Source organism: Nesoenas mayeri (genome assembly GCF_963082525.1).
Source record: "Nesoenas mayeri genome assembly, chromosome: 4".
NCBI classification, from domain to species: domain Eukaryota; kingdom Metazoa; phylum Chordata; class Aves; order Columbiformes; family Columbidae; genus Nesoenas; species Nesoenas mayeri.
The window spans coordinates 1313998-1330580 of NC_137540.1; the positions used below are offsets into that span (position 1 = coordinate 1313998).

General features: G+C 43.1%; 1 protein-coding gene across 1 annotated transcript in view; it reads right to left on the minus strand.

The window, feature by feature from the left end:
• SMARCAD1 (SNF2 related chromatin remodeling ATPase with DExD box 1) overlaps window positions 1-16278 on the minus strand; it is a 32599-nt gene extending 16321 nt beyond the window's left edge. The window contains exons 1-7 of the mRNA XM_080344420.1: window positions 16224-16278; window positions 15784-16014; window positions 9590-9764; window positions 7174-7348; window positions 5797-5860; window positions 1603-1691; window positions 102-191 (exon numbers count right to left, since the gene is read on the minus strand). Coding sequence (XP_080200546.1) covers window positions 102-191; window positions 1603-1691; window positions 5797-5860; window positions 7174-7348; window positions 9590-9764; window positions 15784-15970 — 780 coding nt within the window. The 5' untranslated portion in view covers window positions 15971-16014; window positions 16224-16278. The remainder of the gene's footprint in view (window positions 1-101; window positions 192-1602; window positions 1692-5796; window positions 5861-7173; window positions 7349-9589; window positions 9765-15783; window positions 16015-16223) is intronic.
• Between the last annotated feature and the right edge of the window lie 305 nt (window positions 16279-16583).

Sequence of the window (16583 nt, forward strand, 5' to 3'; positions counted from 1 at the left end):
TTTCTGAGGGTGCTGCTGCTCTAAGGACGGTTTCATTTGGACTATCAACAGTGGCAACAATTTTCTTAAGAAGTCAAAACCACCAGGAGAAGTGAGCTCACCTCCTTATCCAGTTCAGGGAAGGTATTCTGCAGCTTCTTCACAAGCATCTCGTGCCTCTCCCATTGTCTTTGGGGTTCTGACTCATCCAGCTATTTTAAAAACCAGAAAGCTGTCAGGTTTAATGTAAATTACAAGCACAGAAAATACAACAATAACCACCACACACAAAACAACCACACCAATTTAAAACAATCCAACCTAATCACGCTTGTTTACTCTCAAGGAGCCACTCGGAATGACAAAAGCACTTCAGATAAATCCAAGTTGCCAAAGTGATACAAAGCCAATGCTCAAAATAAGACCACAACTTTGATAAGCATAGAAAATGTCTTCTCCCATCAAAGACTGGCATTCTTCAGCTGATACACATACACCGTGCAAAATCACATGCCAAAATAGAAATCATTTAGAACCATCTAGATTGTATTTCTTTAAAATAAAACGTTAGTGGTGATTGTGGATGACATTTAAGGGCGAGGATGGCAGGGTTACGAGTCAGGCCATTAGGTCAGATTGCCAAGCACGCAGTGTTTAACCCACCGGAGTCTATAAACATGTCCATTGGTGTGTTTATACGAAGATTTACAGGTAAAGAAATGCACAAATACTGTGTCGCAACACCACGAAGTCACATCAAAACCTTGCAAAAGTTTTCACCCACAACAGCTTCTCTAACAGCGACTATGGGCCTGCAAAAAGGCAGGTTCCTATCAACCCACGCCAGAACTCCTACTTGCCACAAGCTGCTCTGTTATGTATCCACCACCAAGAATTGCACAAGTTCCTTCTCAGAGCTTTGAATGCGAAGTGGTTGCAGGTCTACGTATCTCCAGCAGAGATGCCAAGAGGTTTGATTAATATTTACTGTGCTGATTGATGCTGTTTGCTGAAAGAGCACAAACTAGATCACCCAGCAGCTCTCCACGGAACAGAGCACAGGGTTCCTTTCCTCGGGGAGCCTATAGTATCAATAAGTGTTTGCTGGGCTGGCTGGGTAATGATTTAGTGAAGTCCCTTTGTGACCAAATCCAGGGGTTTAGTGAGGAGGAATAAACCTGAACCCCAGGAAATCTCGTCTCGCCAAACTCACAGCTCTCCTCTGGGAAGCAGGGGAATACCTGAGTAATAATCTTTTTGCTTTCATGGAAAACTCCGCGTTTCCTTCATTTGGTTCTAACCGAGGACAATGTTTGGTTAAATTTCAACACAAAGATAGTCCCCATCCTCCAGTGTTTACTGGAGAGTTCCCTTCCTCTACCAGAAGTGGTTTTTAAGGATGTCTACTGGGACAACTGGGAGCCGCCCTCATGACAGCAGGGCAGGACTGTGCGTAAGATCTGCCAAATACCAACGTGAACGCGCAGGGATCATTACATCGGCCCTATTTATGAGCAGAAATCAAAGTAATAATTCCTTTAATTGTAACCAATACACACACGGCACCACTGTCAGGTAATTCTGCTTATTTTACAATGCACAGAGAGGAAAAACATTACTTACGTAATTAGATTTTGGCTTTTTTGCGACTTGCTCATTGCCGTTTTTGCAATTTGTGGGAGAACCTTTTAGCTTCCTTTTACGAGACGGAGCTTTCAAAAGAATTGAGGCAGAAATGAATTAATTACTTTCATTAAATTCACTCCAAAGCAGTAGGATCATTCAAATCGACACTATAGTAGCTACTTATTAGCTGCACGAGATGTTTTCCCAGTCTCCATTATAGACCACAGACACACTGAAACTTGAAGCAAAGCAGCTGCTTGAAAGTACATCCTTATTTACCTCTAAGTTTTCTCTAGTAGTTTGGCAATTAATCAAGCAATTACCTTTCATACATAACAACTGAAATAGCTTTTTTTTTTTTAATAATTGCCACACATTTTATACACAAGTTGCATAAAGGTATCTGTTTCTATTCAAGCTGACTGCTTTGGGCAAGTTGGTGTTTAATCAAGGCTGAACCCCACTCCTGAGTTGGAATAGGAGCATCGCTGCCAATCTGGAGGTGCTGGTGAAGGATTTCTGGCCCAGGTGCACAGGGGAGAGGCCACCACCAACAGTTTTCAACATTAAATCCAAACATCTGAAAGAAAACTATGCATATTAAGCCAGTGATAACTAAATATCAGTGATAATCATATCACTTATGAATAGTTCATATGAGCCAGAACTTTGTGAGTATCTTTGGGCCCCAGTGATTATCAAGAGATTATCGATTTAGCGTTAAGACCTGCCCAGTCAGGTGCATTCTGTTGAACCTCTTTATCAATGATCTGGATGAGGCGGTTGAGCGGTGAGTTTGCAGATGACACCAAACTGGGTGGTAATGTTGATGTGCTGGAGGGTTGAAAGGCCATACAGAGGGGCCTGGATCGGCTGGATCGATGGGCTGGGGCCAGTTGTCTGAGGTTTATCAAGGCCGAGTGCTGGGTCCTGCACTTGGGTCACAACAACCCCATGAACGCTGCAGGGTCAGGGAAGAGCAGCTGGAAAAGGACCTGGCGTGTGCCCAGGTGGCCAAAAAGGCCACCAGCATCCTGGCTTGTATCAGGAATAGTGCGGCCAGCAAGACTAGAGAAGTGATTTTCCCCCTGTACTCAGCACTGGTGAGGCCGCACCCTGAATATCGTGTTCGGCTTTGGGCCCCTCATCATAAGAAGGACATTGAGAGAGTGCGGAGGAGGTGACAAAGCTGGTGAGGGGCTGGAGCACAAGTGTGACGGGAGCGGCTGAAGGACCGGGGGGGTTCAGCTGGAGAACAGGAGCTGAGGGGAGACCTGATCGCTGTCTGAACTGCCTGAAAGGAGCTTGGAACATGGAGGGGGTTGGTCTCTTCTCCCAAGTAGCAAGTGATGCGACAAGAGGAAATGGCCTCAAGTTGCACCGGGGAGGTTTAGATTGGATAACAGGAAAAAATCCTTCCCAGAAAGGGTTGTTGGGCATTGGAACGGGCTGCCCAGGGAAGCGGTGGAGTCACCATCCCTGGAGGGGTTTAAAAGACGTTTAGGCGAGGTTCTCAGGGACATGGGTTGGTGCTGGAGCTGGGTTAGGTTATGGTTGGACTTGATGGTCCTGAGGGTCTCTTCTCACTGAACTGATTCTCTGATTTTCTGACTGCTGCCACACGCAGCACAAGAACACGTTACCCTATTTCTGCGCATTAGCTTTGCTTGAGGCAGCAACTGTTACCAGATCAAATTATTGTAAAATTCCCAGACCACAATCTGAAATAGAACTTCAAGTGAATTTTTACGTTTTTGAAGAATAACTGCCTGTGGAGCTTTGCTGTCTGACACCAGCATCTCCGGGCAGGAAAGCACCCCCAGGGCAGAAAAGGAAAGCAACAGTACGCTTCCTTAAACAAAGAATCTGGCATGAGATACCAAAAAACACTGAAAAGACTTTTTGAAAGTCTACATACTCCTATATATAGGTATAAATATATACAAGGGGAGCAGTTTGAAGCATCCAAAGACTGCGGCAATGGAGGGCGGGTGGTTCTCCTTTGCCATTCAGACTGTGACCTTTTAAATTAAAACTGCATTCAGGAAGGATAATGCTGAATATGAACAGTGACCCTGAAAACCTCTTTGCCCTAAAACATACATGGGCTCTATATGAGAGTATTTCAAAGATCTCCCTGGTTTGAAGTCGTGGGCTGAGCACTCAGTAGCCTTTGAAAGAAAGCGCAGTTTTAGAAGCAATTAAACTGGAGCAAAGGATCTGGATAACCCTGGTGTCTGGACCTGATCAACACCGAATTATTCAGAAATCGACCTGTGGTCTTACGAGACCTGCAAACAACATAAAGATATCCCAACTTTGTGAAGACATTCACTTTGCTAGGTAGTTGATTATTCCTTCCTGCTGAGGGGATGAAGAAACTCTCTTACTGCTGGATGGAACCACCCCTGGGGTGGAGGGGCCTTCCAGAGGAATCCCGGCTATCTCTATACATTTTATGATTAACGAGCAATGAGAAAAGCAGCTCCGGGGTTTCAAAATTCAGAGAGGCATCTGTAATTGCTTCCACTGTTATTTGCTGCTACCACTACAAAAAAACCCCCAAATTTATTAATGTGACTTCCCCTGCTACTAGAAAAGAAAGTCATTTAGGTTTACATAAGGCTTGAAGGAGCATCCGCCCTGATATGATGGTTTTCAAAAGGTATAGGAAACACCACCAGAAACAAACCACAGGCAGCAGGAATTACTGTAGCTTTACAACTTTCATTCACGTGCATATTTTCAGTGTGTCACGTCTAATCTTCATACCTATAAGTCACCTGCAACGCTTCATGTCTTAGCTACGTCCAACGACTGGATTCAAGCTATAAATACAAACTGTGTCTTGTCCCTGACCTCTCACACACTCAACACTTCACAACAAGTAAAGCGTATCCCAAACTGACAGAGATAAGCAGATGTTCAGTGATGTCTCCATTTTTAAAAAATGTGTCCAAAATGAGGTGATTTATACCATCACTCTCAGGCATGCTTACTCCTAACTAAATATTTTATCAAACAGCTGTGATTAGCGAGAATTTGGCTGCCAAAAAGATTTTTCTGTGGGCTCATACGGAAAGGATGTGGAACAGTTTTTAGATCAACACAAAAACGGCCAAAAGGCAGGGCCTACATACCAGAAATCAAAGTGGTTTAGTTCAAACGCTGCGAACTGCAACAAAGTTTAAGGATGTCAAGTGGTTTAAGATTAATCAAAACCCTTGAAAAGTAATCAGAGTCTTCCAGGAAGGGAAAAATCAGAAAATCAAAATAAGTACAATAGGCAGAACCAAGTTAGCAAAAAGTCTTCTAATTTAGAAACAGAGTAAAACTGCTCTCCCTCAGCACATGAGCTTCCTGGACATAATGTGTCCAAATCCACATGATATTGCATGAAAAAAATATATGAACCACTTAGAACAACTAAAACGATCAAGAGTGATCATAAATAGCTTTTTCTGTTGTATCCAAACCATGCAGTTTTCTCAGGAAAACCATGGACAACTGCACTTTGAAGGTTCCTTCCAAGCCAAACCACTCTATGATTCCTTGTGTTGGGGTTTTGTTTGTTTAGGGATTGTTTTTAATAAGAGCATGAGAGTGCAGAAATTCCGATGCAGAACAAATGACCCTAAAGAAGCTCCGAGGGCTCAAGTGGATGGTCCAGAGGATGTTTTGCTAGAGAACCATTGGTATTTGTCAATATCCTTAATATCCTTATTCAGAATTACAAGCAAGGCTTGAAGTCAACCTGAAGAGCAAATTGTGATGGGTTTTGACACAAATAATATCTAGTTAGGAGTGGCTACACACTCCAGTATATTTTTTCCACACCTTTGGATTTCTCATATTCAGAATTACTATTGCTAACCCATCACTATTGGCCTCAACTTCTGGGCAAAGAAGGAACCAGCAAGAACATAAATCACTTAAGGAGCCACATGTAAAGCAATTCTAAGCACCACAGAAAAAATTCCCCTTTTTTGTTGTCTTTTTGGATTTTGGTCTGCAGCCTCTTTCCATCTTCATTTCAGTTTTGTGTTGTTACAATAAACAAACACTAGTATAACTTTTAACAGATGCTTTACCACTTTTTAAATAATTCCCAACCAGGTTTACTTCACTGAATTATCTATGGCTTCTAAAGTTTGCTTTGCCCCCTTCTTTGTTTCTTTTTGTAATACATACCTTCATCATTGAACTTCAAAGCAGCAGCTACGGGTTCATCCCTTGTGCGTGTTGGTTCAGTTGACTGCAAAAAAACCCAACAAATTAACTGCTAAGTGGTGGATTTGATGCAGTTGAACAGAGCAGGACAAACGTCAATCAGCGTGATTGAAATGCACTTTAAAACACACCCCCAAAATACACGTATTATAAAATCCAATAACGCAATTATCAGGTATCAAATTAGCTAGACTGATCACTTGGAAACACTTTAAAAAACCTACAGGAAAACATTTTTAATACAATCTCATTTATCATCGCTTTTTTTCCTACTTCACTAACATACCAAGCACGTTTACTTAAAAGTTTTTTCACAAAACCAGATGCTCCAAAAACCTAATCTTTTAACCCATAAAATGTCTGTATCCTGCTATGTCACATTGGTCCATTTCCTGAAAGTACACGCACGAAATTGAGAACATGCCCCAGAGTTTATCTGCACTTCCTTGCAGTCCTGGATTGTTTCTCCATCCACGTGTCATCTCCAAATAGATCACTTTTACAAATTAATTGGATGTTGAGACTTTCAGAAGGCTTTTTGCAAGTGAGATAATTTGCTTTTGAAAAGGCTCCTGATTTTTCCCTAATAGCCTTTAATGGCATTCCAACGACCAGAAAACTTAAGAGATTAATTTGAATGCATGTAGCTTTGAAAACTAAAGCCAGTAAAAACCTGGTTACGCATCAGCACTGAAAAGTAACCTTGCTAAAAATCTATTTTACCGTACTGACGATATTTTACTGTAATCAGTTACCATAATGTTACTGTAGATTTGTACTGTACATTGGACAAAGGCCAAAAGTATCTCAGGTTCACATGTCAGCATAATCTGAACAAATTCAAACTTACTCTCTTTTTGCCAAATTGGAACTACTAAAGGCTTTTGAGTATTAGACTTCCTAAATGCAAGGGTGCAATGTTTCATTTACTGGAGAAGACGGCAAGGATTTCACTCATTCTTTATTTCATCTGTTAGCTGCAGTTAGCAATAGTTTTTAAGCAAGACAGCTTAATTAAATGTCACGACAGAAAAAGATAATAGAAACATTTTCTATACGCTGGAATTCACTGTTGCTGAGTTGATCTCAAGGTGTGTATATATATATACACACACACATATAAAAGTGTGTATGTATATATATTCATTTTTATATATTAATAAATGTGTATGCATGCAAATGTATATGGAAACGTGATATGGCTGCAGTTCCCCTAAAATACTAATATACCTTTTTGCTAATACGAATTGAGGTTATTTCCTGTAATAAAGCACAAGCTTAGCAATGCTGCCCACAAAATAGCCATCAAAATAAATCAAAAGAACGGGGGATTATTACTTGTAGTAATTCTTGGTCACTTCTCCGTGAAAAAAGCTCCTTCAGCGTTTGGATCTTTGCGTCTCTGGTGTTTTCCTCTGCGCCTTTCTTCACAGCCGGGGGCTGATCCCCCCCGTTCACAAAGGCCAACTGGGGTCGTTCGTCTTCATCCTGATCATCGTCAGATTGTTCAGAGCTATGATGGACAGAGGGGGAGAAAAAGAATTCATTTTTGGTTTACTCTAGCAGAAATAGCACGACTTACTCTCATACTGTGCTGTAAAAGGTCACTTGCTATTCAGCAACACCATCCTTATACATTTCGTCATTTCAGCTACTTGAATAACATCAGAGCATCTCAAGTTTGTCTCAGACAGACTCATTAGTTGGTATTTGTCCAAAGGATAAACATGTGGGTACGTCCTTTGTAAAAGTTTCCCAAGTGCAGTATCAACTCTCTGTCCTGGTTCTCAGCTCAGAAAATTCAAAGATCCTTCTGCAACATCTTAAACAAATAAACATGGGAAGAAGCTTTCTGAAAAGAGTCCTGAATTTACTGGAAGATTTATTATCAGAGCCAACCTGCAGGAAAAGCAATCCCTGTACATTGCTCATGAGAGTCAGTTGCACAAACAGGACAAGGTAAGCACAGGTCTCCCATCCAACTGCTCTCCATAGACACATAAAAATCTCTTTTCCTGAATGAAAATTAATTGAACTGTAGGGATTTTGCCATTTCGGAGGGTGTTCACCACCAGAAAGGCTTGCCTACAAGTCTCTTTAGACAGATATAGGTAAAAGACTAAAAATAAACCCAGTTTTCCTCACTGTATCTTTCCTTCGCAGTTGCAACAGGCAGGTTGCAATACAACTCTGAAAAACAGGAGCAACGTGCCACTTGGGTAGAAGACACACACAGTTTTGAGACAACCGTTCATCAAATAATCCTTTTGCCCTGTCCTGTTCAAAAGGCACATGCAGCCCCGTGGACTCTCTAGTTGTGCTTCTCAAAGTGAAAAATAAACATCCTCTCAACAACAAAGAACCCAAATTCCTCTTCAATCCAGCAGGTCATGTAGCTGGAAGCTGCAGAAGGTGAATCCAGCATCCGCTTTAAAAAAGTCTTAGTGAAACGGAAAATTAAAATTCTATTAGCATATTTCAGATCTTTTTGCCTTGATAAGAAAAAGTTTCTGTATAACCTGCATCTAAAACCAAAAAAATCAATCCCAATGGAAATGGTAACAGTGCAATTACCTTATCCTTTCCTATCGGGGATTCACATCTAGATGCTTGCCAGCAAAGCTGGAGTTGCACACATCATAAATCTTGTCCTCTCTGCATAATCACGTTTTTATCAAGCATGAAGAAACGCTCATTTAGCTGCTACGTGAGTACGACTGACCCACAAAACCTTGCCTTAGAGTTCAGCTTGCCGTCTCGGTATCCTTGCACAATCTACAGCTTCAACCAGGGGCAGAAACGGGACTTCCCTCTGCTAACCAGTATTTCTTTTTTTCTTACTATCTGCCTTAAGTTGACCCTTCAGGAGGGCACTTCAGATAACAGCAGCACGGAAAGGCGTTCTTTAATTTCTGCTGACGAGCTCCCGTAACTCCACGCTCTGCATCAGGCTTGAAAATCTGACAAGAGACTTCACCTGGTAAGTTTGCTACTCCCATACAATTTCTTCAAAAATGAGTTCAGTCAGACTATCAAAAAAAGCAGGTTGAGCCACCTTGTTTTGCTTAGCACAACAACACTGAAGGGGCACAGACGATTCCCACGTTTCAGTTGCACAGATATATAACTAGCAGGGGTTTCTTTAAACCGTTCCAATGGTGAGTGAGGTGTCTGTCCACATCTCGTCTCTCCCGCACTCTCCGTGCTGCCTTTTCAGCACCCACACAACGACTCTTGCGCACTATTCTCCTCCCTCCCAGCTTATTCAAAAATATAAGTTTCCAAACAACTAAAAACAAGTTGTCACTAAGCACAGCAAACACGGCATGCAACTCATCCTCACCTTTAGCTCAGGAACTCTTATACTGCACACTGAAGCTCTATTTGCTTCCCTGTCCACTATGGTTTCAGGAAAAAAAAATGAAATAAACTAAACTCTACTATAGTTAAAAACTAACAAAGTAAATATGTTATGGTTAAGCTTTCAAGTGCCATTAAAAGGATTTCAGAGGGGCAAATGCACAAACGTATAAGTAACATCACATGTATCACTCAACATCACACAACTCCTCCCTCTTAAGCGTCTTCTCTGAGAAAACAGCTTAAGAGCTGGAAATCCTGTAAAATCTACTGAGGGGCAGGTGAATCACAAACCAGTAAACCAGAACCCAACCCCTGAGTCTCGGTTCGGTATTTCAATTTAGAACAATGCCTCAGGTCACATCAACATCACAGAAAACTGGCTTAAACGTACATTACAGCCACGTTCCTCCTCGGAGCCCTGTTTTCTTTCGCAGCACAGAAGTTTCTCGGTTCTTCACTGTCACTGTCTGAAGATCCATCGAGGAACTTTACCCCTCTGCGGGGCTTGAAATAAGATTGTTTCCTTGTCCTCTTGGCTTCAGGAGTTTCTGGGACAGCGGAGTACTCTGCAAGCCATTTCAATAGGAGAAAAGACAGGAAACAACGAGTTATGACTTCAAATATTGATCCGTACATAGAACACTAGATACCTATGATTTCTTCCTTATACACAGCAACCATTTAAACAGAACTTACATGGAAAATTCCTGTAAGCTGTGTTCCCTAAAGAGGTAACTTACCTGGCAAAAAAATCCTCAGCCCTCTTACATCAAACAAATCATTTTTATAGTACAAAGTTTAAGAGATTATGTATTTTAGGTTAATAACTACTTATAAATACACTTTTACTTTTGGAAAAATGAATAATCGTCAGAACTTTCCGAACTATTTCCAGGCTGATCAGGACACATATAGAAACATAGTGGTGTATCTGATGGTTGATTTGCGATCTGCTTGTCTGGATAGCTTTTCAGAATGGGAGCATCACTGTTACACTGCAAAACATTAGAAAGCTACACTGAGGAACTGACAGATAAGTTGCAACTCCTACAGAGATATAATCTATTTAGCCAGTCTTTTCCACGTTATACTCCAGACGATTCTTAATAAGCAAACTTAGCATATGTTGTGTTATATACAAAGCATCAGGATATAGAAAATCTATACACAGCCAGGGTAAGTCACTGTGAAGACATCACATGGATCATATATGACTTTCAATGAACTGATCCACTACGTGTACATTAGCATGTCTTAATTTTTCTGTTCTGAACATGCTTGTAAGAGAAACAAAAGCATAAGCAGCCAGACCATTGATATAATTAAACCGAACAAAATAGTTGGACGCCTATCGCCACCTCTTAAGTGTGCTATTTCATGTCAGTTATTGAAGAAAAGCACTCAAGGCGTTTTGCAAAAGGTATGAGCCAAGAACCATATGTAGCCCGAGCCGGTGCAGCAGCTCCGCACAGCGAAGGCTTCATTCCTTTCTACCACTTTACCATTTTCACAGCCAGAGCTGGAAAGAAGAAAACAGTTGGTAAGCCGAGTAATTTTGTTTAAGACCAGACAACTTATGGACCCTGGAGGCATATGAGTGAAGAGAGGAAGGAGAACACGTGGAGCAGGGAACATGACAGCTGCGGAGAAGCATTTTCTGTATGAAAATAATCTCATAGAAAATAAATTTAAAATAACTCACTGTGGCAGCATTTGATGGAAACAAAGATAAATCCCAGAAGTACACGCGATTTGCTGACATGGGGAACTACCAGGTGATGCTGGCTTTGAAAGGGGAACGTCCTCAACAAACTACAAAAAACATGGTACCAAATGGTACATGGCACACTAATGAAAAGAAAGAAAAGAATTTGAAAATGGAGCTTAACACTGGTTGAAGGGCTGGAGCGAGCATAAGCCACATCTCCAGTTAGGGATACTTCTTTCTTATTTATGGCCTTAAGAGTCAAACGCTGGTCTTACAATTGCAGGCATCCCCTTAATAGTCCTTTTAACTGCCTTCAATAATTACATGCTGTGGCTATAACTGTTTCATCTGTTACTACTCTACAAGTGTATAATTTGCTTTAAAGATGAGGACTCCTCCTTACATATGCAATTTCTGTTCTCTTCCCACCCCCCCAATAATAACAGATTGTGTTCAGTGGAGTAGGTGGAGGAAGTAAAGAAGGAAATAGTGGGTTTTATTTTAGAGGGAGAATGCTTTTTCCAGGTAACTCAACATTTCATACTTGGAGGAGTCAGGAGTTGTCATGAAGCCTGGACAATGGTACTTGTAGGAGTCAGGAGTTGTCATGAAGACTGGACAGTGTTTGCTATTTAAAATAAAAGGAGAAATTACCATGTGAAACTGTAAATCCTTTTTATTTAAACCTAAAACTCTTACAAGGTTTATATTGCAAAGAATAAAATTATTTTTAAGACTGTTATTTTTGGAAACTTTTCGTGCTGTTGTTTGTTTGGACAAACAAAATAAAACAATAAGGCTTCTTCTTAGCAAGGTGTCATGTGTACCTGGCACTTGGGTGTCATGCTACTTGCAGGAGGAATGTATTTGGAATATAGTCTGACCTACAAGGCAAAGGTCATGAAAACCGGCTTCATCCATTCTGTTAATTCAGCAGAGATGTGAACTTCTCATGTTTCTTATAGCCCTGTTTTGATATTTCCATTTACATCTTTTTATGCATCTCATATTTCTCTCCTATTGTGATAACCCTTGCTCAGCCCAACTTCATCACCTTCAGAATCGTTCTGCTTTATTTTTCTTTGCTAGAGAGCTGAAACAAATTCACCTGCACCTTTATGTTTAATAAAAATGCTTGATATGTTCTCAAAGGTCTCTTTTGCTCTTCTCCTGTATTCATCTTAAAACTTATATGGTTTTAAGGTAAAGCAAAGCAACTGTGTCGAGGACAACACATCTCCTTTCAAATATAGACACAGACAGAAGGAGAGAAACTTTCTACAGCCAACATGTTGGTCTTGGTTGCAGGGAGTCCTGTCTTGGGACAGTATATAACTGCTTCACAACTAGTAATTTTTAGGCCTTCCTAAGTTTACACATGTATGGGCTTTTCAAGACAAGATTACTGTACAAAGTGAGACTTCTGCCTCTTTAAAAAAATCATTACCATAATCCTCTATCATGTGATAGAAAGGATTTAGATCTTTATGACAATTAAAATTGTAGCCTTTTATCACAGAGGAAGGAATTAGACACTGTGCAGCTCATTTCTGCATTTGATGATCAGGTGAATTTATTCCAGCCACTTCTGTGTCTAATCTCTGCTGGCAAATCAGCTTTGAAAACTGGTGTTACGGTCTGTAGTAACTTGGCTCAGCAAGTTTCTGTGTCAGTGAATGGAGGCAGAAGAAACTACCTTTATTTCCAGCTGAAATTATGGTTATCATGGTGCTGGGATCACAGGCACCTGAGTTTAAAGAAAGGACTGACCCTAGAGGGGAGAGGATGCCCCATGATGCTGTATTTGCATTATGAGGATGTAAAATCCTCTTACATGAAGACTTACACTGACAATTGTTATCATTAAAACTCAACTTCCCCAGGAGTTTTGTAGCTGAACCTTCTGCACCTTCGCTGTGTAATTGTTTTGGTCTGTCTCCTTATGATTCAAAGCTCTTTGGTGTAGGAAATGAGTGTGGAGATTCTTTTTCACCCATCTGCCACGCCAGTTCAGAGCATATTACTGTCTGGCACCCTTCATTGAGGTTCTTAACGAACCATAGCTATTATTTCTTTAATTTTTGAGGCCTTTTCTACCTGTTCTCTCTTGCTCTGTGTTCTCACTCATTTTATAATGCGATGAACAGTGAGGAGCTCCTGTTTCTTCAGTACTTATTATGAGATGCTGGTAAGAGCTTTTTAGGCTCATACAAAACTTGCTGTGGGATGTTAAAGGGGAGAAAGCGAAGGTGGGGAAGTGGAGGGATGAAAATGGTTTAAAGAGGAACAAGTGTAGAGAAAATAGAGTGACAAGGGGGTAACAGCGGCCAGTTACATGTAGACAGGTCGGTATACTTGTCTGGCCGTGCCTCCTTTGTGATCACCATAGTCAGCTCTGTCTTCTTGTTAAAATCCTCTTCTAGCTGCTTTCATGGGTGAGGGGAACCTGGTCTGGGTGCACAGGGGGGTCGAAGTTCCAGCAGCCTGAGTGAGGACCCGGGGTCACAGGGGCCCATGTGTAGGCTGCCAGCAGCTGCAGGGACCAAAGCGAGTGGAAAGCCAAGTGACAGCTGGCGTGGGCCAAGGAGGGAGCGAGGACACCCAGGGATGAGCGAGCAGGCAGGTGACGCAGCCTGGGAGGGACCACAGGGTCTGAGTCATAGAATCACAGAATGTCCTGAGCTGGAAGGGACCCACCAGGATCAGAGTCCAACTCCTGTCCCTTCACAGGACAACTCCACAGTTCACATCGTGTGTCTGAGGATGTTGTCCAGTCTCTTCTTGAACACTGTCAGGCTTGGGGCCGTGACACCTCCCTGGGGAGCCTGTTCCAGTGTTCAGCACCCTCTGGGTAAAGAACCTTTTCCACACGTCCAACTTGACCCTCTCCTGGCACATCTTCTGCCATTCCCTCGGGTTCTGTTGTTGGTCACTAAACAGAAGAGTTCGGCGCCTGGCCCTCCTCCTCCCCTTGTGAGGAAGCTGTAGCCACCATGAGCTCTCCTCTTAGTCTCCTCTTCTCCAAGCTGAAGGAATCAAGTGATTTTAACTGCTCCTCATACAGCTTCCCCTCTAAACCCTTCACCAACTTCATACACTCTCCAGTAGCTTTATCTCCTTTTATCCTGTGTCCCCAGCCCTGCACACAGTGCTCCAAGTGAGGCCACCCCAGTTGCACCCAGGAAACGGGTCCCTCTTGGTGCCAGGGACACTGTTGGCTCCTGTTCACCTCACAGTCGCCCAGAACCCCCAGGTCCCTCTCTGCGGAGCTGCTTTCCAGCATCTCGTCCCCCACTCTGTCTGTACAGCCAGGGTTGCTCTGTCCCATGTGCAAAATCCGGCACTTGCCCCTGTTGAACTTCATGCGGTTGGCGACTGCCCACTTCTCCTGTGCTCAGTAACTCCTGCACCACAAACAGACACATGACAAACTCCCCAGAGCGCAAGTTTTTCCACGCAATCCACTGCAAATCACAAGGTAGAAGCCACAACTAACAGTTCCTTGCTTCCAGTGTGAAGTTCTCCCTGCCACCAAAACATCCTGCTAGCGAGCAGGCTACTTAAGTCCAAAATAGCAACTCCCCAGCCAAGATTTAGAGGAGTTTTAAAATATTCTTTTAAACACAAAGCACTGACTGATACTTACTAATGTAAACATGAGAACACTCCAGTCAACTGAAAACAGTCACCCTGCACGAAACCTAAATTTATGGAATAGTAAATATCAGTCCCCTCTCATAGTGACTTGGCTCACCTTTAAAAGACGAACTCCTCCTTGTACATGAAAGGTTCTCTGTTATCACATAGATAAGGTACTACAGTAAACTGTCTTCTACTAGGGGAAAGTTGTACGCAAAACAAATATAATTAAACACCAACCTATATTGTTGCTCCATTACTGACTAAATGTGTAGTCCAAGCCTGTCTGACCTCTTCAATAACACTTGTACCTTGGCATCTGTATCTGAAGTTATACGGAATGTCCGAAAAGTATAAAATAATCAGCAACAAATCTGTTTTTTTTTCTTCTATTCTTACTCCTTCAGCAACAGAAAAGCTACCGGTGAAGGTGATTATGCAGTTGACAGCTATTACAGTTGTTTATTAGTATTAACTGATAAATCCAAACAGAAACAGCACATCTCTAGTGCGTCAGCCAAACCAACCAATGAATTACAACACAAACAAGTCTTCCACACTTCCACGAAAACCACAAGCCGGAAAAGAGGCCAAACGCTGCGACTCAACTATTAACACGGTCACCTTGGGAGATGCAGCAGCAGGTTTCTCAGCTCTTTACAAAATCAGGCCCAACTGAAAAGAAACTGTTTTCTTTCTTTTCGGTTTTATATGTGACAGTGCACATTGCACTAGCCTAGGACTGTAGTGAAAAGGTTAAGTCTTCATAGCGTTGCACTTATCAGACAACTAAAAGTTTTCCCTTTTCCCTTTGAAGATACTATATTTGTGTAAAGTATCAGTAAAGATGATTAATAAACAGGAAAACGTAACACACTTCAAACATTTAAATTGCAGTTTGTTTCCTCGACTGAAAGAAATAATTTCAGCTTTAGTTATCACAAGGTTTCTAATTGACTGTAAATGCACAGGTTCAATTAGAGCAAACACTTAAAAATAATCACAGAATGTCAAGGACTGGAAGGGATCTCGAAAGATCATTTAGTCCAATCCCCCCACCGCAACAGGAACACCTAGATGATGCTACAGAGGAAGGATATTTTTGTGGAAATCGCTGTGAAATATGAACGCATAGAAAAACACATTTGTATAATAAGCGGGGAAAAAACCCACAAGCAAACAATAAGAAAACAAGTACCTGCACTGTTCTTATTCCACCCGCGAACCCTGTGACTCACCGGTTCTCTGTGTCACATCTGAGGCCGGTGTCTCCGGCCTGTTGCTGTCATCTGCGGCTTCATCCTCATCCCCTCCAGCCGCATCCCCCGCCGCAGCAGAACCCTGGGCCGCGGGGGCCTCGCTCTCCTGCTCCGCTTTTTTCCTCTTCCTCTCAAAGCGGAACCGGTCCAAGTTGTAGAGACTCATGTCCTCAGCCTGCAGCGGGCAGGCCCGGCTCGACCCGGCGGCTCCTGCGGGAGAAGAGGCGGCGGGGCTCAGCGGGCACAGCTCGGGGAAACGCCGGCCAAGCCCCGGCAGCGGCCGGAGGGCCCCGCCGAGCGGGCGCTGCCCCGCAGGCACCCCCGTTCCCACGGAAACAGGCGCTGTCAGGCAGCGCGGGGGCGCCATCGCCCCCCTCCCGCTCCCCTCACGGCACCTCCGCCACGGACCTCGCACACACCTGCCGCGCACCGGGACGCCGCGGGGGGGACACCGGTCCCCCGAATCACCTTGACCCGCCTCAGCGGGGGAGAGCGAGGGTCTGCGGGGCGGCGGGAAGCGCAGCGCTGCCCGATGGCGACGGCGACAGCCCCGCTCCCCTCAGGGGCGATGCGCGGCGGCGCTCGGTTATGACGTCCCAGCACCACCCCACCAATCGCCTCGCCGGGACGGGGCGCGCGGGCGCGTGCGCTTTCGCGCCTTTTCCGTCCGCCCCGGGACGGTGGGAAACGAAGAAATAAGTTATCAGCGGAGTCAGTTTTAGTGTTAAGCACCATTCTTTACTTTATCAGCCCTGGGCATCATACTCCATAAGCGCTCC